Here is a 27,260-nt window from a genome sequence, read left to right as displayed (position 1 = left end):
TTTGAACAACACAGATATGCATTAATACAATATGGTTATACGGTCAACAAATGTGATCCTAACTTGTATATGCTTAAATATGGTTCCCTTCATGTCATGATTTTAGTGTTTATTGATGATATAATTATCACAGGGAGTTCTCTATCACATATTCAACAACTTATCTCTAAACTCAACATTGAATTTTCCTTGAAACAACTTGGAACACTTGATTATTTTCTAGGCATTGAGGTCTATGTCTAATGGATCTGTATTGCTTTCTCAATCCAAGTATATTAGAGACCTCCTTTCAACGGTCAATAGCTTATCAACGGTTAACGATTAATGGCTTGGTAAACGATTTTACTTGTTGGATCAACTCGGAAGAGGCTCGGATAGTATGTGGATTGAGTTGGGAAGTCTGGCCTATTCGGGTTTTAGGACATTATAAATATGGTTTTATGGTTCTGTCACTTTTGTTAGTAAGAGAGAATGAAAGATGGGATAATCCTTGTGAGAGAAACTAGAGAGACAATGGTAGAAGTTTTTAGAGTTCTTCGTTCTTGGAACTTAGGAGACCATTGGATTTGTGTTATTCATATATTGAGAGTTTGAGAGACGGAGAAACAGTTAAATCGAAAATAAAGTTTCTTTTTAAAAACTTGGAACGCTATTTTATTATAACTCCTTCATAATCTCTTGTAACAACTTTCGAAATACAGTGAATTAAAGAATTCCTCTATCTTCAATAATAGATTGATTTGGTCGAATTGGATAAACAAATTTTAAATATTCATCTTTTATTTTTTTTCTTACTTGTTTGAATTTTCTAACACCCTTTTGTGTGTATATCAATTTTGCTTGAAGTTATTTAATTCGATTGCATTTGTTCTATTTATCATACACCAAAAAGATATTGATATAGTTGATAATTTCAATTTCACAATAAAATTTACATGATCAACATTGTTTTGTCATTAACTATAGCCCTCTTTCATAATCCTCCCACTTTTTGCATAAATAAATGTTCTTTATCTTGTGAGTACATAGATTTTCACAAATAATAGTTGACTTGTAGTTCCTTCTTAAAATAATGTATGAAAAAGCAACTGTAGTGGTTGAAGAAAGCCTACTCCCACAATGCTTGGAAAGAATGGAACATAAGTGGAACAAAAACAATCACTTTCCAAATGAAATTCTTTGCATGTGGTAAATAACATAACCCTCTTTGTTTGTGTAATCTTGCTAATTTTACTAGTTTCTAAGTATATCTCTTCTTGGTTTCACTATACAATATAACTCCTATGATAGTAAGTACATATCCAAGCATTCCTATCATTGAAATAGGATTTTGAAATATCAAAATTGAGATCACCACAGCAACTGCCCCCTTTGCATTTCCTAATACCTGAAAACATTTTCACAAAATATAATCACTTTGTAAGAACTTTCTATCTTTTTAATCAACATTTTAAAAACCATAATCTAAATAGGTCAATTTTAATCATATTGAAAATCATATGATATTGAGACATACCTGAAGGGTGAGTGCACTTGTATATTTGGTCACCAAAAAATTAGTGAGGTTCACAAAATATGCAAGAGATGAACTCAAAAGAAGATACCAAATGATTCTGAAATCCTCTCCAGCAAGCTCTATTGTGATCCGAATCACGTTTCCCTCCATCAACAATGTTGCAGGAAGTAACACCAACATTGCTATAGGTGCCATATAGAGTAGCAGGTTCATTGAATTCAACTTTTCTCTGCAAAACATCAAAATTATTTCAAGTTAGTTTACAATGGAGGTAGATAATTGCAAGACTAATTAGCATTTATAGCATGTAACACTGACACTTCTGAACGAAAATAATTCGGTGTTCGCGCAGATAAATGAAACGATACTATCAAACAATGAAGAGTTAGTTAGAGCAAATATAGGAGTAGTTAGAAAGTTGGTTACACTTAGCTTTCAAGGTTGTTAGTTAGTTAACTTGTAACACAAGCTACTATCTAATATGTGTGTAACATGATAGTTATAGTGCTCCTCCATCCTCTTGTATATAATGTGATGCTTAATGAATGAATACACAAGAGAAATGGTTCAACTGTTTTCTGTTTTCGGATGAATTTTAGTATGAACCTCATGATTGATAATAGACACCAGACACATAGGATCAAATTCAATTAATTTCTTTTCTCAAATTATTAGTGGCGTCGGCGTAACACTTACGTGTCTGACATTCATGTCATTGTTTAAATTATGCAGTTATGCAATTCAGACAACCTAAACAAAATTGAACGACTCTTATTCTAAATTTGTTTAAATTTGATTGAAAATAACTAATAACATAAGTCGTTAAATCTTAATCAAACCATCTGAAATGCACCCGTGTAATTTCTCGATTGTAGAGAACGTAAATCCAAAAAAATCATTACCCTTCCGAGGACAACAAAATAGATTGAAGCACTGATTTAAATGCTCTTGCAGCAGTTGATGCAACACAGATTATAAATCCAAATAGATGAAAACTTGGTTCACTCTGCACCAAAAATATTATATATGCATAGATCAGAAATGTCGCTGTAGCACTAACACCTCTGAAACAGGTATCGAAACATGCAATAAAAGAAAAATAAAAGAAAAATATTGAAGATGAAAAATTATTTACCCCACTAGCAATGATGACACCAGCCACAACAGGCAAAAGGGTACAATAAGTAACCCAAGCTTCTCTTTTTCTACTCACAGCATAAGCAAAAACGGCAGTGAAAAAAGGTGTCGTAGCTCCAATAGCCTGATTAAACGACACTGGAATATAATTAAGCGACACGTTCCCACAAACCACAGAGAAACAAAAAACAACACTTAATCCACAGATTTTGAGCAACTGATTCTTGGATTGAACACTTTGCAAAGGTACAATATCCAAAACCGAAATTCCAACGTAGCTGAAAACAGAACACAACATCATGTGACACATGGTGAGAAAAACAGGGTACTTGTAACCATAGTTGGTTAACAAGTACTTGTTCATAAGAAGAACCCCAATATTTGAAGTGTACCAAGAAATCACTACCATGATTGTTGGCCATGGGATTGAGTTTTTCATCACCTGGGTCATGTTGGATTAGATCAAAATTCAATCTTTTTATAAATAAAAAAATAAAAAAATCCTTTTTTTATTTTGGTGTTCTTCAAGGAAATGGAGAAAAAGAGAAGCTTTGTAGGAAGATGAATAAATTGTTGATTCTAAATGCATGTAATCAATCTGATTCAATGGTGATTTGTGGGTTTGAACTCATTTTCAGAGCATGGAAATGGAAAGTGAAACTCAAACATTTGGTGTGGGTGAATGAAAGTTTGTGTGGTAAGGTTTGAAAATGATTTGGATGAGACACTTCGTCTGATTTTATTCTAATGGAAGAAAAAAAAGAGATTAGGATTAAATTTTCACTGAAAAATAGGAAGATTAATTGTTTTTCTTAAAGTAGCAATAATCACTATACATTTGTAAGGTTTAGGATTCTAACTCTAGTAAAATTGTTCGGTCTATCAATATTTAATATTTGTCCATTCAACTAGAATTAGTTGTTGTATTAATTCTGCTGATGTACAAGAGACTAAGACACCCAAACTAATAAAATTAATAAGAATGATTTCAATAAACAAAATTAGGATTAAATTTATTTTTTAACCGATATTCTGTTTGTTGTCTTTTACATGATTAGTATTTCTTATAGTGTAAGGTTTAGTCCAAAGGAAAGATGCATGATAATGTGTGGACTTTATTGAGGTTTTATGCTAAGATAGATAACTTTCAAAACTATTTTAAATCAAATATTAAAATGTATTTTGACAATTAATAAGTTTTCAAAAAAAATTATTTGACACTTTTGATTTCTTAATACAAAACACTTAATCTTTTATAAATAGTATAAACATTATTGCATATTGGAATGAGAATAGATCAAGTCATATTAGTCTTTAGAATATTTCAATCTGATTTATAATAAGTTTTGAAGTTTGACCTATTAAAGACCCAATTAGAAGTGTCAAAATAGATTTGTTCTATTCTATTCTATTGAATATATATGTTTTGTCCCGTACTTTTTTTACGGGGCGAGCCAACGTTTTAGGTTTGCACACTTTAGTATGTCTGTCCTACTCCGTCTCGTTTTTTTAGGACTTTTGAATGCGGATTTTAACATAAATTTTTATAATTTTTAGACTAAAAATATACAGTTTCTGCGAGTCTCTAACCCACCCTTATTTTTTTTCCGGACTGAACAAAGTTTTAAGCTTACGTCATGTTCGCCTCGTCCCACCCTATTTCTTTTCCGAGTTTTTCCATAATGATTTTAAAAGGGGTGGGCATGCCTGTTAGTCACCCTTAATCTCAATAGGCCGATCTGACATATTATCATCCCTACCTGCATAGTAATATTGTGTCTTCTAGATCAATATATGTAACTTTTAAGAGAATTAAATTTATCATAAAAATATAGCGATATTAATTTTCACGAAATGTTCATATATGATAATTTACCAAGTTTCATAAGTGATAGATATATTGTCAATCTTAAGTGCAAAATTATGAGAGAAATTTTATAAGTGATATATTGTCAATCTTAAGTGCAAAAATATGAGAGGAAGATTAAAATTATTTAAAATTTAAAATAAAAATAATTAATTTTATCTAGTTTTCTATAATAAATAACTAAAAATATTATTACATTCAAATTTTAAGATGATAAATAAGAAATAATATGTAAATAATAAAGAACATAATTAATATTTTTGCTGATTTAATACTTTAATTTTATATTTTAAATTCAAAATTACATTTTAAAATTTCTAAAAAATTTTAACTATTTTTTTTTATCTCCTTCACTTTTATTTAAATATAATACTTTAGTCTCCGCCAAAGGGGACTAATAGCATTTCTTATCAAATGTGGTGATTTAAAATGAATAAAATTTACATAGATTAAATAATTCAAAGTTATTAATTATGAACTAAAAATATATTTAAGTTAATTTCAATTTAAAACAATTTTACTTAGCTACTCAATAGATCTCTTCCTATTGGGGAAAGTTTTCCCGAAAAGGTTCTCCACCAAACTCTTTTTTAAAGAAAAATCAAAATTGATGAAATGTCACCCTATTATATTCAATATAATGTAAACTTCAATAATTTAGGAGTTTATTTTTTATTTTTTAAATTAAGAGTTAAATTTGTTTTTGAATTACTATTATGTTTTTGATAAAATTGAACCGGTGTTATTTGAACTTTGATTTATATCTAATATCGCATTTTCATTTATCTAATTTTTTATATTTTTTTGTCATGCTTAATATCTACCTCTATCTTTTATAAAACTAAAACAACTTCATTAAACTTAAATACATTATAAGGATAATATAAATTACACATACATTAAATACGTTGATAATTTCTTTAATATAGAAACTCATTAGTAGTTAATTTCATTTATAATGAAAGGTACACCACATTAGGATAGATAATTAAGGGTTACCTACGGATGGGGCCACCATAATGGTGTTTATGTTATGGGTCGATTAAACCGAACCAATTTGTTAGAGATGTTTATGAGTATGGATCGATTAAGCCAAATTAATCTATTGAGATTGAACAAACCGAACTAAAATACTCGTTCAAAACAAACTAATCAATTAATCATCCAAATTCATTTATTTATAGATATATTTGACTCAACCTAAGTAATTTTGATTCGATTATTGATATAAATTTTTAACTCATGGATATGGTAGTTCAATTTGTTGATGTGAATTGGTGTTTTTTTATATTGATATATTGATGAACTTTATTAGATGTCATATCATATGTTACATCTAATTTAAATGTTGAAAATATGTGAAATTCTATTGAATTGTGTTATAATATTTTTATAATTGAAGAAATATTTTTATTTATTTATACATAATCTGCACATTCAATTCAACTCAATTCATAATATATCAAATTGGTTCATTTTGATTTTGTAAGAGAAGTGATGGGAGAGATGATGAACTCAATTATTAAACCAATAGATTGGATAACATGTTATATTTTTTATTTTTTTTTAAAATGGAATGGAATTAATGAATGCGAGTACAAGAATTACTCGAATCCTTACAAACGAACAAATAAGAACTATAACCTCTTCAGACAGTTAACAGAAGAATTAAATCAATCATAGTAATTACACGATTTTTGCAATCTCGAACCAACCCCAAGAAAGCACCTTGATAGAACTAATGAGATCATTCACCGAAAACCCCTTATCTCTAAAGATAACATCATTTCTAACTAACCAAATATGTCAAACAACAGTTGCCCAAATAACAATCCTTGCATTATTCCCCACTTCCATCCTTAAACCACTAACAAAAACTGAGAAAAAAACTACTAGGTTTGAATCAATGATTAACTCAAAACCCAACCACCTAACAATACCTCTCCAAACATTGATCGAATAAGCACAAGAGAAGAATAAGTAACTTGATAGTTTTTCAAAATAGCCACAGATCACGCACAAAGAATCAGACAAAATTCAATCCATACCTCTTTTAATCAGCTGCCCTTCGTAGCCAAACGATCCAAAAACAATCTCTAAATAAAAATATGAATCTTTGGCTGGAGCTTAGCTCTCCACAACACTGGCAGAGCCTTGGAAAGAAACTCACTAACAACACCATCCACATCTACCTGCACCAACAAATTGTAACCAGAACTAACATTATACCGATTAGAATCAGAAGCTAACCAAAGAAAAGCGTCATGCTTATCAACGATGGGGCTCCGATTTTATAATGCTAGATACAACTTTAGTTTCTTCTGAATATGCTCTGAACTAGCAACAAGAACCAGGAAATTAAGATCCCACTTCCATCCTAACTCATCCCCAAAACCTGTTTCAGTAACACTCAACTTTGGGAGAGACAAAAGAGCATACAAACACGGGAAAACCTCCTTTAAAGCTAACTCTCCCAACCACCTACTGCTCCAAAAAGGTAAGTCTGAACCAGTACCTAAGGGACTATCCAAATTAGAAACACAAGGATCCACAAATGTACGATTAACTAAGCATAAAGACATTAAATCTCTCCACCAAATAGAGTCCGCTTTCATTCCCTTAGAACCATCGAAACAACAAACTTCCAAGGTCAGACTAGATGCGGAGTATCATATTAGGTCAAATTCAGTCCAACACGACTAGACAATGCAACGAGGCGGCCCGAAGACGAGTTTTTACCTTTTTTTCCTTTTTATTTATTTATAAAAAGGCCAATATATTAGAAAAAGAAACAAATACAAAGAGGGGAACAAGTTAGCCCCAAGATTAAGAGAATTTAAAGAACGGTAATCATAACCTATTTTTTACAAAATCATTTTGAATTCCGAGAGGAATGGAATAAAAAAGTGAGCGTGTTGGTGTCGAGCGCAGAGTTCGCCAAAAAGTCGACACAAGTGTTACCTTCTCTATAGATGTGAGTTATGGCTGAATTAGAAAAGTGACAAGGATGAATACAAAAGTTCTAACGGCTTCTAAACTTCCAAGGGACCAAATTACGGTTGGAAAAAGCTTTGGCCACCAAACTAGAATCAGTCTCAAGCCAAAGCTTAGTCCAACCCCTATTGATTGTGATTTTCATATCTTTGATAGCTGCTCCAAATTCAACATGAAGAGGAGAAACACAGTTGAGTCATTCTGCAAAGGCCAGAACAAAGTTACCAAGATGATTACGAAAGATGCCACCACCATCAGCAACAGTAGATTCTTGAGCAAAAGCTCCATCAGTATTACATTTGATCCAGCCAGTAGAAAAGGGGGCAAAGGACTTTTGTAATGCAAGGAGCTTTTGGAGGCTTAATGACTACATTGAAGGCTTTAATGATAGTGAAATCTTGCATATTAATGAAAGAAGCATTGGAAGTGTTGTTGCCCGATAACATAACCTTCTGAATAACCCACTTTTTTGAGTTCCCAACATTAGCTTTATTTTTCCCATGTTTCATATCGTTACGAGCATGCCAAATCTCTGCCAAAGTGTTCATGACAGCCACACCAAAAACAGTTGTGGCTTGAGGCGAGGAAACATTGTCACAGAGGTGCAACCAGACTACAACAAAGGAATGAAAGGTGGATAAATCCAATCTACCCCTTAACTAGTTCCAAATGTCCATGGTGAAACCACAATTGAAAAATAAATTATTAATGGTTTCAGTAGCAAAACAGCAAAGAAGACATCTGAAAGCTAAGGAAAAACCACGCACCATTAAAAAATCATTAGTGGGGAGCTTTTGATGAAGAATTCTCCAGGTCAGCATAGCAAGACGAGTCGGGATATTGGGATTCCAAAGAGCTTTACACCACTTGACCTTTGGGGACGAAACTGATTTAAAAAGGTAAGCCTCTTTTAAGTCCAGTAAGCCATTATCATTCTTGCACCAAAACAGAAAATCAAAAGAATTCGCTGGGCAATAAACGAAGTTCTCGATTAATGGGTGGAGAAAGGGCAACCAATCAAACCAATTTTTAGGGATATGCCAAGAACCCTGCTAAAAAATATCCGCAACCAGCATATCGGGTCGATTCCTTTTTGAATTAGAAAATGCGGATCAGTGTGAAGGATGAAAGGATCCCTAACCCAATAATCATGCCAAAATTTGATTTGTTGACCAGTTCTAATGGACCAACAAGAGTTACGAAATAAATTAGGAACCTCCACTTTGATACTAGTCCAAATGGTGGACGAGATGTGATGTTTAGTGAAACCATAAGGTCTGGATATTCGTTTTTTAAGGAGAATAGTCCATCTTTCATTCTAGTTTACGAGATCCCAAAGAAGTTTGATTTTTCTAATGTTGATACTACCAGTTAAATAAAGGTTTCTCATTCCAAACTCAAACGAGGATAAATAATTGAATCCAAAATTCGACCCAAACGGATTCAGATATCTCTATTGCACCTCACCCTTAAATCTGAATTCCTTTTTAAAATTGAAATAGTCCATTTTCAAAAACCCATAATATATCATGCACTCTAACAAACCTTATAAAAAATAAATGAAAACAATCTTAAAATTTTCCAACTTATATTTTAAATATTTTAAATGATAAATAACAAACCAAATATCAACATATTAATCAAAAAATTAATATTTTAAATGATCAAAATCAAATAATATTAGAAATTATTGACAAGTTGGATTTGAGATGAATATTAATGTGCCAATTACTAGTCTCATATTTATATTTTAAAATTAAAAAAAATTAAGTTCAACTCAAACATAGCATCTATTGAATTCGGAATAGATTCAAATGTGTATAAATATGATGTATAGAGTTAATCCATATCATTGTCAAGGTTTATATGCAATTCACTCTTAATTAAATATGAAATTTTTTTAATAGTAAAAAAATGATGACATGTGAGTTAGATTAAATAGAAATTAATATTAATTTTAAATGAAACAATGTTATATTTAATATCTAATACGTTTTGAATTATAAAAGAACTTTTGCATAAGGGGAAGGTTAGAATCATTAATAGCTTATCAATTTGTCTTTTTTGAGTGAAATTTCATTTATTAGACCATTAAAAAAACTTTGTAAAAAAAAAGAAGGTAAAAGGGACATTTTGGCTAAAACTTGTAGTTCCAATTAGATAGTGACAAATAAATTGCAGGCCTATAGTTAATTACAAGGACATTTGCTTAATGTTCTAGTGTGGGGTCATGCTCATGCAAACCATAATTTGAAGATTTTTCATGTAGAGTTTAAGGGCTTGTTTTAAATTTTTTTAAAATAATTTTTATAGTGTTAATATATTTTAGTATAAAAAAATTTACAAAGAAATTTTTTTATAAAAATTTAGTTTGAATAATTATTCTTAAAATATTATTTTAGGTATTTTATCATTTTATTAAAAAAATATATTAAAATTTTAAAAAAAATATTTAATTTTAAAATTATTTTAAATAATTTTTTATAAAAATAATTTTTAAAATAATTTTTTTAAAAAAATATATGATTTTGACTGTGATTTGATCTTCAATAATGTAAATTTATATTATAGAATGTTAAAATTATTTTTTTAATTAAAAAATAAATATAATTTTTTATAATATTTTAAAAAATATTTTTGTAGAATCTATTTTCAAAAAATAAAAAGTCGCTAAAATAAATTGGACATAAATACTTTAGCTTAATCTAATTCTAAAGTTTTCTTTTTGATGACAAAACTAATTCTAAGTTAAAAAAACAATATAATCATTTAGAAACTTTCAAGTCTAGTGTATTCGATTAACAATAAGATAAAGATGAAAAATGTGTCACAATCTAGTCATTTGTCATTGTGAACATCGATTACTACTTGAAAAATCAGTCAAGCTAGGATGTATTCATTGGATCTAACAAAGAGGATTAATAAACTTCTATAATTATGTTTTTAGAAATATTTATATACAAAATTTTAAGAAGAATCATAAATAAAAATAAACACATTAAAAATAATTATGTTTTTAGAAATATTAATATACAAAATAATATTTTAAGAATATTCATACAAAAATAAATACATTAAATAAAAGGGACGTAGATGAGATATCCATAATTGTAGGTGTCAATTTTTATAGGCTTTCAAAATCAAAAGGTCCTCAATATTAAAAATCTCTCACTTGAATAAGCTTTAAAAAGAAATTCTCCAAATTAGCTAGTCTATAAATCTTTATTTTTTTCTCTAAAATAAATATTTTAAAAAATCCCTATAAAATGGCCTTGATCGCACATTACATGCTGTTAAGCCTAAAAACAATATATCATTAGCTAAAAAAAAATAATGAAAATCTTCCCTTTCTTTCCCATTCCTCTTAAAAATCAATTTATAAAAAATTTGATCTAAGTTCATTGGAAAATTTTAAACGGAGCGATGAGATATGAATGGTTCATTAAAGGTTGATTTGAATTATCTAGAGACAGTTCAAATGAAAGATGCTTTACAGTGATATGTAGATAAAGACTATGTTGAAAATATGAACATTAAAAAATATTTATCAACTTTTGTGTTTATATTGTTTGGAGCAATTATAAGTTGAAAAATAAATAAATAATTGGTAGTTGCTTTAACTATTATTCAATTGGAGTATATTTCCGTAGTTGAAGGGCTTAAGAATTCCATATGATTAAGAGGGATGATTTGGGGAAGTTTGGAATAACTCAAGTATACGTGAAGATAGATTGTGATAATCAAAATGGAATTCATTTAGATAATCTTTAAGTGTATCGTGAAAGAACAAAGCATGTCGACATCTATTATCCCTTCACTAAAGACATGATAAATTCAAAGAAGACTCTATTTGAGAAGGTTGTTTGAAAGACAATTTGAAGGTTGTATTCATGTCATTACATAGGTCAAGATTCAAGCATCGCTTGAATTCAATAAATTTTGTCAAAAAATGATTCAAGCTTGGAGAGTATAATAAGATGGTTGATGGGTTAGCTGAAACCACTATCATTTTTTGAATTAATATGGAGATTTGTGGAGTGTGTCTCTAAAAAACTCAAGAAAGTCAAGAATTATTACAACTCAAACCTACTACAAGTGTGAAGCATTAGGTTGGAACATGGAGCATTTTCGTACTATTTTTAAGCTTTTTGAATCCTTCTCAAACACAAGGAATTTGAGGGGAAAAGCAAGGTGTATCGGCGCGGATGCAAGAAGTTATCGGAAAAACAATTTTCTATTTGTTTATTCTCATCTTTTATCTTGTTCTTATTATTGCAATTTTGTTTGCATTAGTGATAATTAATTTTGCTTCAGAGTGTTTAGTTTAATTGTTTTGTTATTTGTCTCACTAGTCATATTTCTTAGTGTGTTTGATCGGTTGAACATGTGACTCCATACAATTGAGGATATAATTGTGGAGGTTTGAAAAATGATAGTTTGAAACAAAATTATCTTCTAAAACATAGTTTGAAAACATTTGATAACATTTGAATATGCAACATAAATTTAAGGTAAAGAAAATGTGCAGAAAGTAAAAGAGTTAATGGAAGAGAGATAACACCCGGGATTTATAGAGGTTTGGTTTTAAAGAAGTGTCACACTCATGTCCCCAAGAACTGATCTTAAGAGTATTCAATCATGCTTGAGAGCTTTTAAAAGATTAAGCCCACGAACCTCCTTATACAAGGAAAATGAAGTTTCAGATTAACTTCCAATCAAACAAAGAATTGAGGAATGAAACGGTTAATCTTCACACTAAGACAACAAATAGAGCTTTGAACGGTTAGTCTTTAATCCAAATTGAGATTTTGCACAAGCTGATCTCAAACCAAGTTAGAGTTTTGACTTTACTTTCCTCCGAACTAAACCGAAGTTTTATACGGACTAATCTCAAATCTACTAAGCTTTTATATATATGCTGAACTCAGAAATCGAGTGAGATGTTATATCAAGATAATCTCAAACCAATAGAGCTTTTAATCGAGCTGAGCTCAAGAACAATTGTGAATATTTTCTCTGGTTATTCTTCACTAACCCAAAAGGAGATATTTTCTTCAAATGCAAAGCTTACGAACCAGACAAAGACTTATATTAAATCTCTCAAATAGCCTTTGTACCTGTTTATCTCTACACCAGAGCAAATACTTCCTAAGAAAGAATAATTTACTCAAGAAAAAACAAACTCTTGGTAAATTTACAATAAATCTCTTACCTAGAATAATTTTCACACTAAGCTCAAAAACACTAAATATTATGACTAAAATATAGTGTTACAATATTTATACATGCTAACACATAGCTCCTCATGATCTTCACATTCACAACACTTAGAATTTTCATTTCAACCATATCAGATACTTTGTACTAGTATAGTTCAGATTATACAATCTGAACATGTTCAAAATAATTTGAACGTGTTCAAAATACATGTTCAGAACCTGAAATTTGAATAATGTTATTTGAAAATTGTTTTTACTGAAGCAAATTTTTTAAAGTTGTTTACATTATTTCTAATACTAATGCTTCTCATAATTCTCCTCCTGGTCTTAAAATTGAACTTGTGGATTCTCTTGTAAATGCAAAAACTAGTATTGTATTGATTGTCGCTTACATTTCACAATTGATAGAAAATTACGCAAATGAGTTGTTGACATTAATTCAAGATGAAGCAGAAAAACTTATCAAACATATTTATGATTCATGTCATGAATTTAAATAGTTTCTCATGGGTCAAAAATCAGAAATACAACATCTGATAGAATGTTTTGTTAAGATAAGTTTGTGTATAGTTATAAATTGGTTACTGAAACTGAAACTATCAAAATATATTTTATGGCTCGAACCCTGAACTTTCGATTTCGATGTTTTAATCTTTGGAGTTATCTGGACAAATCTTTATCATTTCCTAACTTCCTTTGAAAAATCTAATCCTAGAGGAACGCCCTAAAATGGGAATGCAGCAAGTTTACTCGGTTAAGTGTACAAAGGCTTTCTGGCAAGAGATGATACAGAAAAGGAATACATAGATCAAATCATGTCTATGTAGTTGAAGGCCATTAAGCATAAACCAAGATTACTCTGCTTCTCTCAGCTAACTTGATGAGTTCTAAAAGAAAAACATGGGAAGCCCACCATTGCGGCACCAGAGGCCGCAATGGTGTGTTTATATGGCGGGTTTTTTCACCTTCTACCATTGATAACATTAGGATAGAACTCTGGACATTAAAATCGTAACCCCAATTGGAGGCACTCCTACCTAAATGCCAATATGATAGAGCTTTAAATTAAGCATCCAGATTCAACCAACACACACTTATCCTAAAAACTCGACAAGGGCGTCGTCACTAAACACTAGCAAGAATCAAAATTCTTCCTCGAAGAAAACGATAATTGTCAGATCTCTATCACATCACATCCATGCACAACACTAAGGAGATGGTATATAAATACTTACATGTAACTATTTCAGATCCCTAGTGAGAAAAACAGACTCAGAAAAACATGTGACCGGATAGATAACAATGCAATGTTCATTCCATAGTATCACAGAGAGAAAAAAACAAAGAATACCGAAATAATAAAATGTTGCAGTTAAAAAGCTCAAAAGTAAGAGAACCAAATCGATAGTCATTTTGTCTATCAAATAGAACGCTATAAAGTAATGCAATCCGTACATACTAGAATCGTTTTATCTATCATTTAGTTTCTTACTTAAAACATAACACTATAACAGCCAAGAAAAACGCTGCATACTGTAATCTGACGAGCTTGACATTCATTGAGATATCATTGGTAAACGAATATTGGATTGACTTGTGTGAAAAAATGATAATATCATATAAATCGGATACCTGTGCAACATACACTTTAAAGGCAGTACGGAAATTTTGCTACGTGAATATATTTTCAATTTCCCTCCCTTGATTTATTATCTTCGATATCAGTAATGTTGGTCTCAGAATTGCCTTGCATTTCAAGCAACTTTAGTTGTTCCTCCTCGTTTTCTTGTGCAGTTACCTGATTTACATCTTTCGGTTTACTTGTTGATTGCTGATACAGAACCCCGCCTAGCATACAGACCAAAAGACCCACTGTACCGACCCATGTTGAGTGCTTATCCCATATCACCAAATTAATCATAACAGTCAACAACTTGTTCACTATACCAAGAACGGTAAATCCAGTTGCAGAAATAGCCCTGCGGCACGAAAATCCAAAGAAAGAGATTGCAAGACCGAACAAGCACGACAGTGCAACAGGCAAAACCACCGAAAACGAGTGCCAATCAGACTCATCACTGATCTCATGTTTTATCTTCTTCAACTCACCCATTATCAACAACTCCAACGGAAAAAGCATAAGAGCCTCAATATTATTGTACAACACAAGACCCCAAGTGTTCAACTCAATCGTCGTAACCACATGCTTTATGTAAACAAAATCTATCGTCATACTAACCAAATACGCCACCGCCCACATATAAGCCGCAAACGTAAACTGATAATCAGTCGCAACATAAAGCACACTTCCCGCGAATATCGTACCCAACGAAGCCCATGTTTTCAAAGACGGCCACGGCCGATGCAAAAACATTGACTCCCCTACCGCAACGAAAATCGGAACAGCCGATCGGAACACAATGAAAGTATCCACATTGGCATGCAACAACAACTCACTGTTGGTAAAAAGAGACAGATAGAAAATCACAGCAGCCGGTAAAAACCGCCACATCGTCATCAGATCAAGCTTGTCGTGTTCGACAAGCTTAAGCCATCCACAGAGAAATACCCCGGCAGCACTAGTGAAGTACTGTAAAGCGGTAAGAGCTCCCGGGTAAGGGAATTTCATGACAGCCCATTTGTTGATAATTGACAGTAAAGACGCAGATAAACAGTAACCAGCAGCAACACCATAGATTGAAACTTGATGAACAATTGAACTATACCAATTTCCAACAACACCATCATTCTCATTCATCACATTCACATTCACATTAACCCCTTTTTGAAAATTCAAGTTATTACTAGTAGGATTATTATCTTTTGACATCTGAACAAAAAGCAAAAACTACTCACTGTTAACATCAATCTACATAATCTAAAAAACAGATCTTGAAAATTGAATTTGTGAGTGTAGTGTGAACTAAAGCATGGTGAAACGACAAGGGTTAGTGCGTTTTGGGTAGTGTAGAAGAAATAGAGAGAAGAGAAAGGAAGTAACTAACCAGAGAAATGGAAATTGAAGAGAGCGTTGTGAAGTGAAAGCGAAATTCTTCGTTGTTTCTAAATCATTTTGTTGATTTTTGATTCGTTATTGGGTTTTGTTATTCTGTGTTTGGGTTCCTTACCGTGTCCTCCAGGTTGTTATTAGAAAAAGTTGTGGGGTAATTTAGAGGATACATTTGACTTTTAAATTTAAGTTTTTTTTATAAGCTAAATTTAAGTTATTGTTACATGTGAATCTCGTTTACTTTTTATTAAATACATATTTTTTTATAATATTATTAAAGAAATACTTCCTCCGTTTCTTTTTAAGTGTCATTTTCTTGATAAATTTTTGTTTCTTTTTAATTGTCACTTACAGAATTCAAGGTAATATTAAATGCACTTTTGTCAAAATTACCCCTATACAATTATTATAGAGAGAAAAAGTAAAATGAATGTAGGATATTATTAAGGATATTATAGGTAAAATGAGAATTATTGTTTAAAAAGTAACAATAATGATTAGTTTTCTTGGTATGGGTAAAAAGTTAAAAAATGACACTTAAAAAGGAACTGAAGGAGTATATAATTAATTGGTTAATTATAATTGTTAATCAAAATCTGATCAATTATTAAAACAATATACCTACTATTTAATATTTTAAGATTAGATTGGAATATAGAAGAGTAATTATATTTGTAAAATTGTATAAGAGTTTATTGATAATTCTATAATAATTAATATTTTGATTTTCTATTTTCCAGAAAAGTAATACGTGCAAAAGCAATTATATATGTATGTGGTAGGAGATGACAATAATATGTAGCATTTAGAAACTAAAATAAGTAATAATAAGAATGAACAAAATAATTAAAAATAATAATTGTAATATTAATAACTTAAAATAGACAAATGCAAAAAATTAAAGAATATAAGCGTTTTCGAAAAATAATTCGGGAAAATAAAACGGATAATTTGAACAGAAGAGCTTCCAAATAAAAATAAGAGCTTCCAAGTACAAATATATGAATTCTGAATTTGTAAAGTAACGATGTACCAATTGTCCGGTGTGAACAATTAATGTGGGTGACATGGCAAGTGAGAGGGTCATGGCGAGCGCTATGCCCCTGTGGCGAACGCTGTCTCTTGAAGTGCTTCATGCTTATGTGCTCTTTTCTCCACTTTTGGGTCAATTTTGTTTCACTTTATCTCATGCCAACTTCAAATGGAGAATCTCTCCAACACAATCAAAATACAAATATAACACTACGTATAAACATGAAATGCATACGAATCGAGTCAGAAAATACTATAAGTTTCATGGTTATCATCTATAAAAAAAATCAATTTGTGATATATAATATATTATTTTTGCTAAATTACAATTTTGGTCCTATAATTTTGTCTGATTCACGAAATTAGTCCTCCTATTTTAAATTCAAACAATTTTAGTCTTTCTGTTTTAAATTCAAACAGCTTTAGTCTTGCTATCACGTTTTTCATAAAAAAAATCGATGAGATATTCATTTATTTACTTATATGTTTATGGTTTAATGACCTTTTTAGTTTCGTATCATAACCTCTTACTTCATTTTAGTCTCTTGACTTAAAAAATATTCATATTTGTCTCTTAACTCTTCAAAACGTATCATGTTATTCATTTTTGTCAAATTAGCGACCAAATTTTGAATTTTTCCATCATCAATTAGACGAAAAGGACTAACATGATACGTTTTGAAGAGTTAAAAGATCAATATGATTTTTTTTAAGTTAAAGGACTAAAATGAACTTCCATGTTAAGATACATGACTAAACCGAGTATTAAGCTTATTTTTATTTATAAAATTCAACAATATTTATAAATGATTTGTCATGTTTAACAAGTGATTTGTTATTTTAAAAATGAAAACATCGTTAATTTTAAGTGTAAAAACATAAGAAGGGATCAAAACTATTTAAATTTAAAGCAGGGGATCAAAACTGTCTAAATTAAAATTGAAGAATCAATTTGGTGAATTAGGTAAGGGGATCAAAATTGTAATTAGACCAATATTTTTTTTTATAATGTAAGTTTTTTTAAGTTTAGAATATTACTGCTCCATCTCCATTTGTTTTTGAAAAAGTTTATTTTTTTAGATTCATAATATAAATAATGTATCTGTTTTATATATTGTCCAAGTATATTAGTTATTCAAAGTATCTAAAAGTAATTTGTATTTTATATATATATATATATATATATATATATATATATATATATATATATATATATATATATATATATATATATATATATATATATATATATATATATATATATATATATATATATATATTAAATTGTTAATTAATACGGTCAAGCTTTTTCTCACTCTATCATGTCTTTGAAAATTTGAAGGGATTAATTTGTAAAATTTGAGGAAATGAATTTGAAATTTTCATAAAATATGAGGACCATCTTGCAAATTTTAAAAAATGTATAATAAACAATTTAACATTTGCATTATATAAAATGGAGGAACAATTTCAAATTTTTTACTTTTTAGTGTCATTTGAAATTTCATGAATTTAACTTGAATAAAATATTTTATAAATTTACATCATTTTAATAATTTTCTATATTTTTTATCCAAACAATGAATTTTGATAAGTCATTTTAGAGTGTGTTTGGATGAGGTAATTGAGAATTAATTGAAATCCATTATTTTTAAATTCTTTTATTCGAATGGAGTATTAAAACAGTTCATTGTTAAATTTTGAGGGCCGTGTTCATAAATTTAAAAAAAATGGACTAAATTTAAAATATGAAAAATAGGGACCAATATACAATTTTTGAAAAATTGAAGGACTAATTTATAAGTTTTGAAAATTTTTAAGGATTTATTTACAATTTAAAAAAAATTGAGAATGAATTTGAAATTTTCATAAAATATGAGGACCACCTTATAAAATTTGAAAAATTTGATAATAAACCATTTAACATTTGCATTTGCATTATATAAAGTGAGTGAGCAATTTCAAATTTTTTACATTTTGATGTCATTTGAAATTCTTTAAATTTAATTTGAATAATTATTTTAATAAATTTATATGATTTTAACAATTCTTCATATTTTATATACAATCGTGAGTATCAAGATTCGAACCTTAATGATGACATCTAACCTAACAATATCAAGTTGAGTTAGAACTTATAGATAAAAAATATTGATCACTATTATAAGCAATAAAAAAAACATTTTAGATTCATTGAATAAATGGTGTATCTGATCATTATTATACATCAGATACATCAATTATTTAATGAATCAAAAATATTTAATGAATCAAAAACCATTTTTACAATATAGACCAGAGGTGTAGTTTTTAAATATCAAAAATCAACACTCACTCAAAAAAAATGCTAAATTTTTATTTCTCTACATTTTAAACAGTTGATAAAGAAAATCTAAAAGAACAAAATAAGAAAGAAAATTAAATGAATTTTGATAAGTCATTTTAGAGTATGTTTGGATGAGGTAATTGAGAATTAATTGAAATCTATTATTTTTAAATTATTTTGTTTGGATGGAGTATTAAAATAATTCATTGTTAGATTTTGAGGGTCATGTTCATAAATTTAAAAAAACAAATTGGACTAAATTTAAAATATGAAAAATAGGGACCAATATACAATTTTTGAAAAATTGAAGGACTAATTTATAAAATTTGAAAATTATTGAGGATTTATTCACAATTTTTAAAAAATTTGAGAATGAATTTAAAATTTTCATAAAATATAAGGACCGCCATGCAAAATTTAAAAAATTGATAATAAACCATTTAACATTTGCATTATATAAAGTGAGTGAGTAATTTCAAATTTTTTACACTTTGATGTCAATTGAAATTTTTTAAATTTAATTTGAATAAAAAACTTTATAAATTTATATTATTTTAACAATTCTCCATATTTTTTTATACAATCGTGAGTATCAAAATTCGAACCTTAATGATGACGTCTAACCTAACAATATCAACTTCTATATAAAATTTGAACTTACGGATAAAAAATATTGATCACTATTATAAGCAACAAAAATAACATTTTAGATTCATTGAATAAATAATGTATCTGATCATTATTATACATCAATTATTTGATAAATAAAAAAACATTTTTGCTGTTTATAACATTTACAATAGGTATAGATTTTAAATACCAAAAATAACCCTCATTCAAAAAAGTGCTAAATTTGTATTTCTCTACATTTTAAACAGTTGATAAAGTAAAACTAAAAGAACAAAATACGAAAGAAAATAAAACTAAAGAAAAGAAAAATAAATAGAAAATGAGATTATTATTTAGCTAGTGTTTGGTTACACTTTTTTTAAAAATCTTTAAAGCTTGGCTTCTACATCAACATCAAGATGATTCTTTTGATCTGATTCTTTCGGTTTACTTGTTGATCGCTGATACAAAACCCCACCTACCATACAAATCAAAAGACCTAATGTACCAACCCACGTCGAGTGCTTATCCCATATAACCAAATTCACCATAACTGTCAACAACTTGTTCACTATACCAACAACAGTAAACCCAGTTGCAGAGATAGCCCTCCGGCACGAAAATCCAAAGAAAGAGATCGCAACACCGAACAAACACGACAGCGCCACCGGCAAAATCACCTCGAAAGACTTCCAATCAGACTCATCATTCATCTCATGTTGTATCTTCTTGAACTCGTCCATTATGAACAACTCCAATGGAAAAAGCATAAGAGCTTCAATGTTGTTGTACAACACGAGACCCCAAGTGTTCAATTCGATGGTGTTAATCACATGCTTTATGTAAACGAAATCTATCGTCATGCTAACCAAATACGCCACCGCCCACGTATAAGCCGCCAACGTAAACTGATAATCGGTTGCAACGTAAAGCAGACTTCCGGCGAAAATTGTACCCAAGGAAGCCCATGTTTTCAAAGACGGCCATGGCCGATGCAAAAACATGGACTCCCCGACTGCGACGAAGATCGGAACGGCCGATCGGAAGACAATGAAAGTGTCTACATTGGCATGTAAAAGCAGTTCACTGTTTGTAAAAAGAGATAGGTAAAATATCACAGCGGCGGGTAAAAACCGCCACATTGTGATCAGATTAAGCTTGTCGTGTTCGACAAGCTTAAGCCAACCACAGAGTAAAACTCCGGCAGCACTGGTGAAGTACTGCAAAGCGGTGAGGGCTCCCGGATAAGGGAATTTCATGACAGCCCATTTGTTGATGATTGACAGTAAAGATGCAGATAAACAGTAGCCAGCAGCAACACCATAGACTGAAATTTGATGAGCAATTGAAGTGTACCAATTTTCAATAACACCATCATTCTCATTCATGTTCAATTTCTTCATTTTTTTATTTTTCTTGGGTTTTGTTTATTCTGCCTTCAAGTTGTGATTAAAAAAAGTTGTGAGGATGATTATAAAAATACATATAACTTGTAAATTTAAGTTACCATATAAACCTTAATTACTTTTTAATAAATGTATAACTTTTTTTAATAATTTTATTCAATGAATAAATTGGTCTTCTTTAAAATAATATAGTATATTTATTTAATAGATATAAAAGTTATTTATTTATTAAAGAATATTAAATATAATTTTTTTGTTTTTGTAATTTTTGGATGGATGGAATAACTCAATTGTACGTGTGAATTGAGTTAAATAAGTGTAAATTGATGGAAGGTTTAAATTCTGGCCATATTATTTATTTATATTTATGTATTAATGAAAATAAATTGTTATTAAAAAAATTTAAAATTTTATTTTTTAATTTTTTAATTTTAATTAGAAATTATGATTAAGAATTCACTTTTAAACATGTAATATTTTTAAATTCTTAAAAGAGGAATTATGATCCTTGAATAGATTAACTTTTGTAGATGTACAAAAAAGGATATTTAATATGCATTTAAAATGGATATTTTTAAGATTATTATCTAGTTCTTACTAAAGATTATTTTAACCTTTATTTTTTAATTATAGTTTTGATACTCATATTTTATCCGATTTACATATTTAACGTTATATTTTGAATTGAAATGTATTATTATTTTCTCAAAATAAATTTAAAGATTAATAAATATTTAATAAAATATTATTCTTGGACATTTTTTAATTTTATAAAAATGTATAAATTAGTTTATTGTTTGTCGGTCAAATTTATGTGTAAGAAATATCTAAAATATAATTTGTTCCTATTAAAAAAGTTTGGTTTATAAATTCATTAAATAAAGAATATATATATAATTCCTTTTTTATTTGATAAACTGTCTATATTGAAAACAATATATATATATATATATATATATATATTATATTATATATAATATATATATATATTATATATATATATATATAAATATTTTTAATATAGACAATTTATTAAATAAAAAAGGAAAAGGAAAAAGGATGAGAGGACGTAAACTTTAACACATAAAGAAATTAACAAAAACGAAAGTTGGACATATCGAACCTATTTCTAAAAAAATTTCAAAGCACAAATAGAAAGTGAATAATCTATCTGCACATGCATTTTTATGTCTATAATCGAGAGATATCTTAAATTTAAAGAAGCGTATTGTATGTAAAATATTTTTCCATTTAACTGAAAGATGCCAATTGACAATATTCAAATTTAAAAAATGCATGAGTGGCCATCATCAAGTTAGTTTTAAGCCAAAGATTTCACTCATTCTTCTTGTTAGCATATTCGATAGCAGATATAATTTCATGTAATTCAACTTGAAAGGAGGTGCAAATTCCAATCTTAGCTGATAAAGCTCCTAAGAATTTTTCTAACTTATCCCTAAATATGCCACCACAAGTTAATATTACATGATTTCCTTTTGAAACTCCATTTGTGTTGCACATAATCTAATTATGACTAGGAAAACACCAACTAACTTGTATAATTCTAAGTGCGGAAGGTGGTCAATATTTGATGTTAAAGCATTTAATAATTGTAAATTCGTGAATTAAAGAATACATGTGCCTCTTGAAGGAAGTAGATATCATATATATCAATTGTTTAACATGAATAATGTCTCTATCAAAGTCAATATTATTATTTTGAAACCTGATATCATTTTTTATGTGTCAAGTTTTCAAAAAAAAATTATTATGATGAGAGTCATGATTAGATTCTGAATTTGAGAACTCCAATTTCTACCAACAAGTTTGAATAAGCTTTCGCAACTAGTTCTATCAATGTTCATACCAAACAATTGCTCCATCCAATGCCAGAAAAGTAAGGTGTACACGGATCTAAGAAATAAATGGTGTGTAGTTTCCAATCATGATTGTAGAGAGACCATCTTGAAACTATATGTGTTCCCTTTCGAATCAAACTGTCTTTTGTTCCATGTAAGAATTCCAAATGAATTTTGTCCAAGAAGACTCAATGTGATCCCTTCTAATACAATTGTAAGCATCTTTAAAAGAATTGAATTAGCCTTATCAGTTTATATAAATTGAATATCCATTGGTAATACTGTGAAACCTTATTTTGCAGGTGATATACTTTTAACAATGACATAAACTTTTAATAATGACAACTAATGTCTTATGATAAGTCAAACATGAACGATTAAGCTGATAAAGATGCAAACCCTATCATTAGAATTTGATGGACTTGACTATCCGACGATGGCAAATAAAATAGAATGTAATCTAAAGCCTCATCCCAAGCTAATCAAGCAAGTGGCTATACAAGAAAAGTATCTGGCGAGTCTTGAAGTACTTAGGATCCTCCAAATTTAGTAGCGAGTGAAACTTTTGTAAAAACATAAGGGCTTTATCTTAAAAGTGCATGGATAAAGTACACACACACACACATACGACAAATGTTTCTACCAAAGAAAATACCTTCAAAAATATCTTGAAGTCGTTCCAGATGAATTAGGAACTGTCAAATTAGCTATAGGAATAGTTTTTCCTTATCTAATTGATTGGTACACTTGTCTAATCGATTAGCTCATTTCAAAATTGAGCCACTGGCGATTTCGAAGTCTTGTATCAATTGGTTGGAGGTCAACCATCATTTTCTTGTATAAGGGGCTCGTGGGTATTTCCTACTAAAAGCTTTCAAAGTTTATTGGATACTCTCAAAATCAATTCTTGGGGTGAGGAGTAAGTTGTTTTACTATTTGACTAAACCTCTATATATCATGGTGTTCATTTCTTTCCCTTAACTCTTTTAATTTTCGTATTTTATTTTCTGCCTTTTATTTTTTTCGCTGCTAAGTTTTTCAAAAAAGTTTTTAAAATCTGATTTGATTTCTAAAAATTTATCAAAACCACATTGCTTATTAATAGTCAACAACTTCCAACAAAAAGATAAACAACCAACTTTATTTATTGTCTTAATATTTCTCATACTAAGACCTATTTTAGATAAATGTGAACAAGTAACCTTCCAAGATATAATAATCAAGTTTCTATTGCCTATGCTATCTGTCAGCACAAAATTTCTAATGCAAGAATCTAATTTGTTAAGAAAATTTGTTGGCCACTCATGGATTCTAGTACTTTAGAGAATCGTGTTTTTTATGACTGACTAGATCAATTGAACTCTACTCATCATAGAAAGAAGGTGTTCATTCTAAGTAGGTAGCTTGGCCAATACTCTATCTGATGTAATTTGGATATAATGAGTTCTATACTTGCCTTTGAATATAGGAACTCAAAAATAGTTAAATGTTGGTTGTCCCTTAATGAATCCAAGTATATCTGCAATGTGCCTCAATCTAGATCCAGAAGTACCTCCACTATAAAGCTTATATTTAGTGGGAATTAAGAGAGTTTAAAGTACATGAAAAAAAAGTTGGAGAAAAAGGTAGAAGAGCAAAAACTAGGGTTTGGATGAGGGAAACTATAAAAGTTACTTGATTCCTCTTCATTGCTAGAAATCTAAGGTAAGGGGGGGGGGAGAGAAAGAGAGAAATAACATTCAATCTAGGTGTATTGCATGATCGGATGGAGATGAGAAGTCCTTAATCTCATTAGGGTTCTAGGTTTTTGTTTGATGATGTGTTATATGATGAAATTTTGGAGAAGAAAAATTGGTTGACTGGTGTTTATATGTGTTGTTTTACTTGAATCCATATTTGAATGATCATGATTATGTATGTATGAGGTTATGTCATTGATGAAGATATGAAAGCTTGATTTGTTCATGATTGATGATGAATTTTATTTTAAAATTATTGATTAAATTGTTATGAATTATGGTGAAACAAGTGATTTATATGTTAATAATTATGCTAGTATGGTTCATTGTTAAAAATTATTTTTGGGTCTGTTAAATTTGTGGGAAATAATTTGGAATGATGTATGAGGGTTTTGAGATGAGAGGGATGAAGATCGTAAGAGATAAACTAGAATTTTTAATAAAAATTGCAGTTTCAATCTATTGCACCAGAATTGCAATCGATTGCATGCTTTAAAAAAATGAAACATTAACCAGTGCAATTGATTGCAAGGGGATTGCAATCGATTGTAATGCCTGGAAGTGTGATTTTTTCAAAGTCAATAGCGAAACATGATATTGTGCAATCAATTGCACTAGATTGCAATCGATTGCACCGAGCCAAATAGTGAAAAATTATTCTTTTGTTTTTATTGTGTTGTCCGACGATTTTTTGTCGTATTTTTTGATTCGTAAGTCCAAATGACACGCCATTTAAAGTGTTAGAAAGCTAACGCGCATAGATATCTCATGGTAGTTCTTGGTTAAATGTTTGAGTTGTAGTGAATTACTTATTATAGGTATGTTTGTGATGACTCATGGAGAGAACTTGCACCTTTGTAGCATATCTCTGCCCCAGTCTATTGGGTATTTACATGGGTTTCCCTTATCATAAGTCATGAAGCAGTCTTGTAATAGGACGATCTCGATCTGAATTACCTCAGTATCTTGAAATTGTATGCCCCTGATTAACCGTCTCTTTGAGCATTTAATTTCTTGTGCTCTTGAGGTGGCCTATCCCAATACGAGACTTGAAGTAATTTTCCCTTGGTTGGCTGATCTTTGAGGGAATGCCCCATGACTAAATGATCTTGGAGTAATGCCCCTGATAGGACCATATGTTATAGCTCATCATTACAACCTTCTTGATGCTAGGTGCTAATTTGCGGATTAAAATTGTTTACTCAAAAATGGTAATTTTAATATGACACTCATGCAAGTTTTGAGATCAAAATCACTATTTAAAGTGTGAAATACGATGTGGGAATTTGATATAAATACAAATGTTCTTAGCGAATCTCTAAGAGTCAGGTTTTTGCAACCTCTTTGTAGTATGCCTTCAGAATACCTTTGCTTCAATTAGTTCTTTTGAAGGTTGTAACGTGGCCTGATTTATGGTTTGGGAAATAAAGGATATAAGGCTCAAAATTTGATTTTAGCCCACCCTATTCTACTTGATGTTCTCAAGTCATACGTTCAACTAACTCAGCATGTGCATTCAGTTTCCGAAAGAACTTTTGGTGATTTTTTTTAATCAATGAGGTTTTTCTTTCATTCTCTTGAGTGGCAGAAACTCTTTTTATTAGTAGTCAAAGCGTTTTCCTGTTGATTTTTTTTGTTGATGATTTTTTTTGATTATTTTGTTATCCCTAATTTTTGCCTAAGTCATTTCATCATTATTTTTTGTTTTTGACTTAGCGGACTTTTCTTCTTCTTCTTTTTTTCCTCTTTTGTTTTTGTTTTTGAAAGATCGTGACTACCGTGATATTGGTTATTGGGAGACAACCATTGTGAACTTTTGGATTTTCAACCTCTTCGACATCGGATAATGCATTAGATGTGATTGATCCCTTGATGGGATGTTCCCTTTTTTGGAATTTGAGTGCATAACCGAATTAACTAACGACTATCCTGCCCCTGGTTAAGATTAAAAGGGTTTTTTCATATAGAAAGAAACACCAACTTCTATGCTCAAGGGGGTTGACGAGGAATTATCTTTCTTATATCTCCGGTGTTTAGGAGGTGAAATAATGTCTTACATCATCAACAAAGTTTTATTCGAAAGCATATTGTCAGCAATTTTGGGTATTTATTCTTCGTCATTCTCAATTTGATCTTTGCTTAAGTGAAGTGGAGAAGTGTTGGTATCATCTTTTCGTTTTTTATGGAAAAAAAAAAGAAAACAATGAATTAAGCATGGAGTGAATATGAATTGATTGACTCAAAAATGCGTGCTCATTTCATTAATATCACCATTGTGAGTAACAATGTTAAAAGCAAACAATAATTTACAAAAAGAAAATGCAAATAAAAAAGTTAAATATGGCCTAATGATGATCATTCTTGGTGATGGTGAGGGAGTGACAAAAAGAGAGAATTGTGAGGAAAAAATGGTGGAAAAGTGTTTTTTTAGCCTCCTCAAATTGTGGAAAATAGCATGTTTATATAGGTTTTGTGCTTGAATGAGAACTCTTGGATTGTGATCCAAGTAAGAGATTTATCAATGGATGGAAATTAATTTAAGCTTT

At 29.7% G+C, this 27,260-nt stretch overlaps 3 protein-coding genes across 3 annotated transcripts; all 3 read right to left on the bottom strand.

Moving 5' to 3' along the window:
- Nucleotides 1-893: 893 nt before the first annotated feature.
- LOC127106308 (probable sugar phosphate/phosphate translocator At3g11320) lies at nt 894-3,423 on the bottom strand. The gene is made up of 4 exons (XM_051043620.1): nt 2,652-3,423; nt 2,419-2,522; nt 1,517-1,745; nt 894-1,387 (listed from the first exon to the last, which is right to left on the bottom strand). The coding sequence occupies exons 1-4, from the start codon at nt 3,102-3,104 to the stop codon at nt 1,241-1,243; spliced, it is 933 nt and encodes a 310-aa protein (XP_050899577.1). The 5' UTR covers nt 3,105-3,423; the 3' UTR covers nt 894-1,240.
- A 10,698-nt stretch (nt 3,424-14,121) lies between these two features.
- Nucleotides 14,122-15,906, bottom strand: LOC127105209 (GDP-mannose transporter GONST3). The gene is made up of 2 exons (XM_051042372.1): nt 15,739-15,906; nt 14,122-15,563 (listed from the first exon to the last, which is right to left on the bottom strand). Exon 2 carries the CDS (start codon nt 15,561-15,563, stop codon nt 14,421-14,423), a length of 1,143 nt encoding a protein of 380 aa, XP_050898329.1. The 5' UTR covers nt 15,739-15,906; the 3' UTR covers nt 14,122-14,420.
- A 4,125-nt stretch (nt 15,907-20,031) lies between these two features.
- Nucleotides 20,032-21,163, bottom strand: LOC127105014 (GDP-mannose transporter GONST3). The gene has a single exon (XM_051042167.1). It carries the CDS (start codon nt 21,111-21,113, stop codon nt 20,100-20,102), a length of 1,014 nt encoding a protein of 337 aa, XP_050898124.1. The 5' UTR covers nt 21,114-21,163; the 3' UTR covers nt 20,032-20,099.
- Between the last annotated feature and the right edge of the window lie 6,097 nt (nt 21,164-27,260).

This window comes from Lathyrus oleraceus, chromosome 7 (genome assembly GCF_024323335.1).
Source record: "Lathyrus oleraceus cultivar Zhongwan6 chromosome 7, CAAS_Psat_ZW6_1.0, whole genome shotgun sequence".
Lineage (NCBI taxonomy): Eukaryota > Viridiplantae > Streptophyta > Magnoliopsida > Fabales > Fabaceae > Lathyrus > Lathyrus oleraceus.
Note: the sequence above shows the minus strand (reverse complement) of the source record. Positions and strands in the feature narration are given on the sequence as shown.

Coding starts and splice junctions, on each gene's coding strand:
- LOC127105209 (XM_051042372.1), bottom strand. CDS start 15,563: ATGTCAAAAGATAATAATCCTACTAGTAATAACTTGAATTTTCAAAAA.
- LOC127105014 (XM_051042167.1), bottom strand. CDS start 21,113: ATGAAGAAATTGAACATGAATGAGAATGATGGTGTTATTGAAAATTGG.
- LOC127106308 (XM_051043620.1), bottom strand. CDS start 3,104: ATGACCCAGGTGATGAAAAACTCAATCCCATGGCCAACAATCATGGTA. Junction 1,746..2,418: donor ATTTTGTTGTCCTCGGAAGG/GTAATGATTTTT, acceptor GATGTTTTGCAG/AGAAAAGTTGAATTCAATGA. Junction 1,388..1,516: donor CAAGTGCACTCACCCTTCAG/GTATGTCTCAAT, acceptor AAATGTTTTCAG/GTATTAGGAAATGCAAAGGG.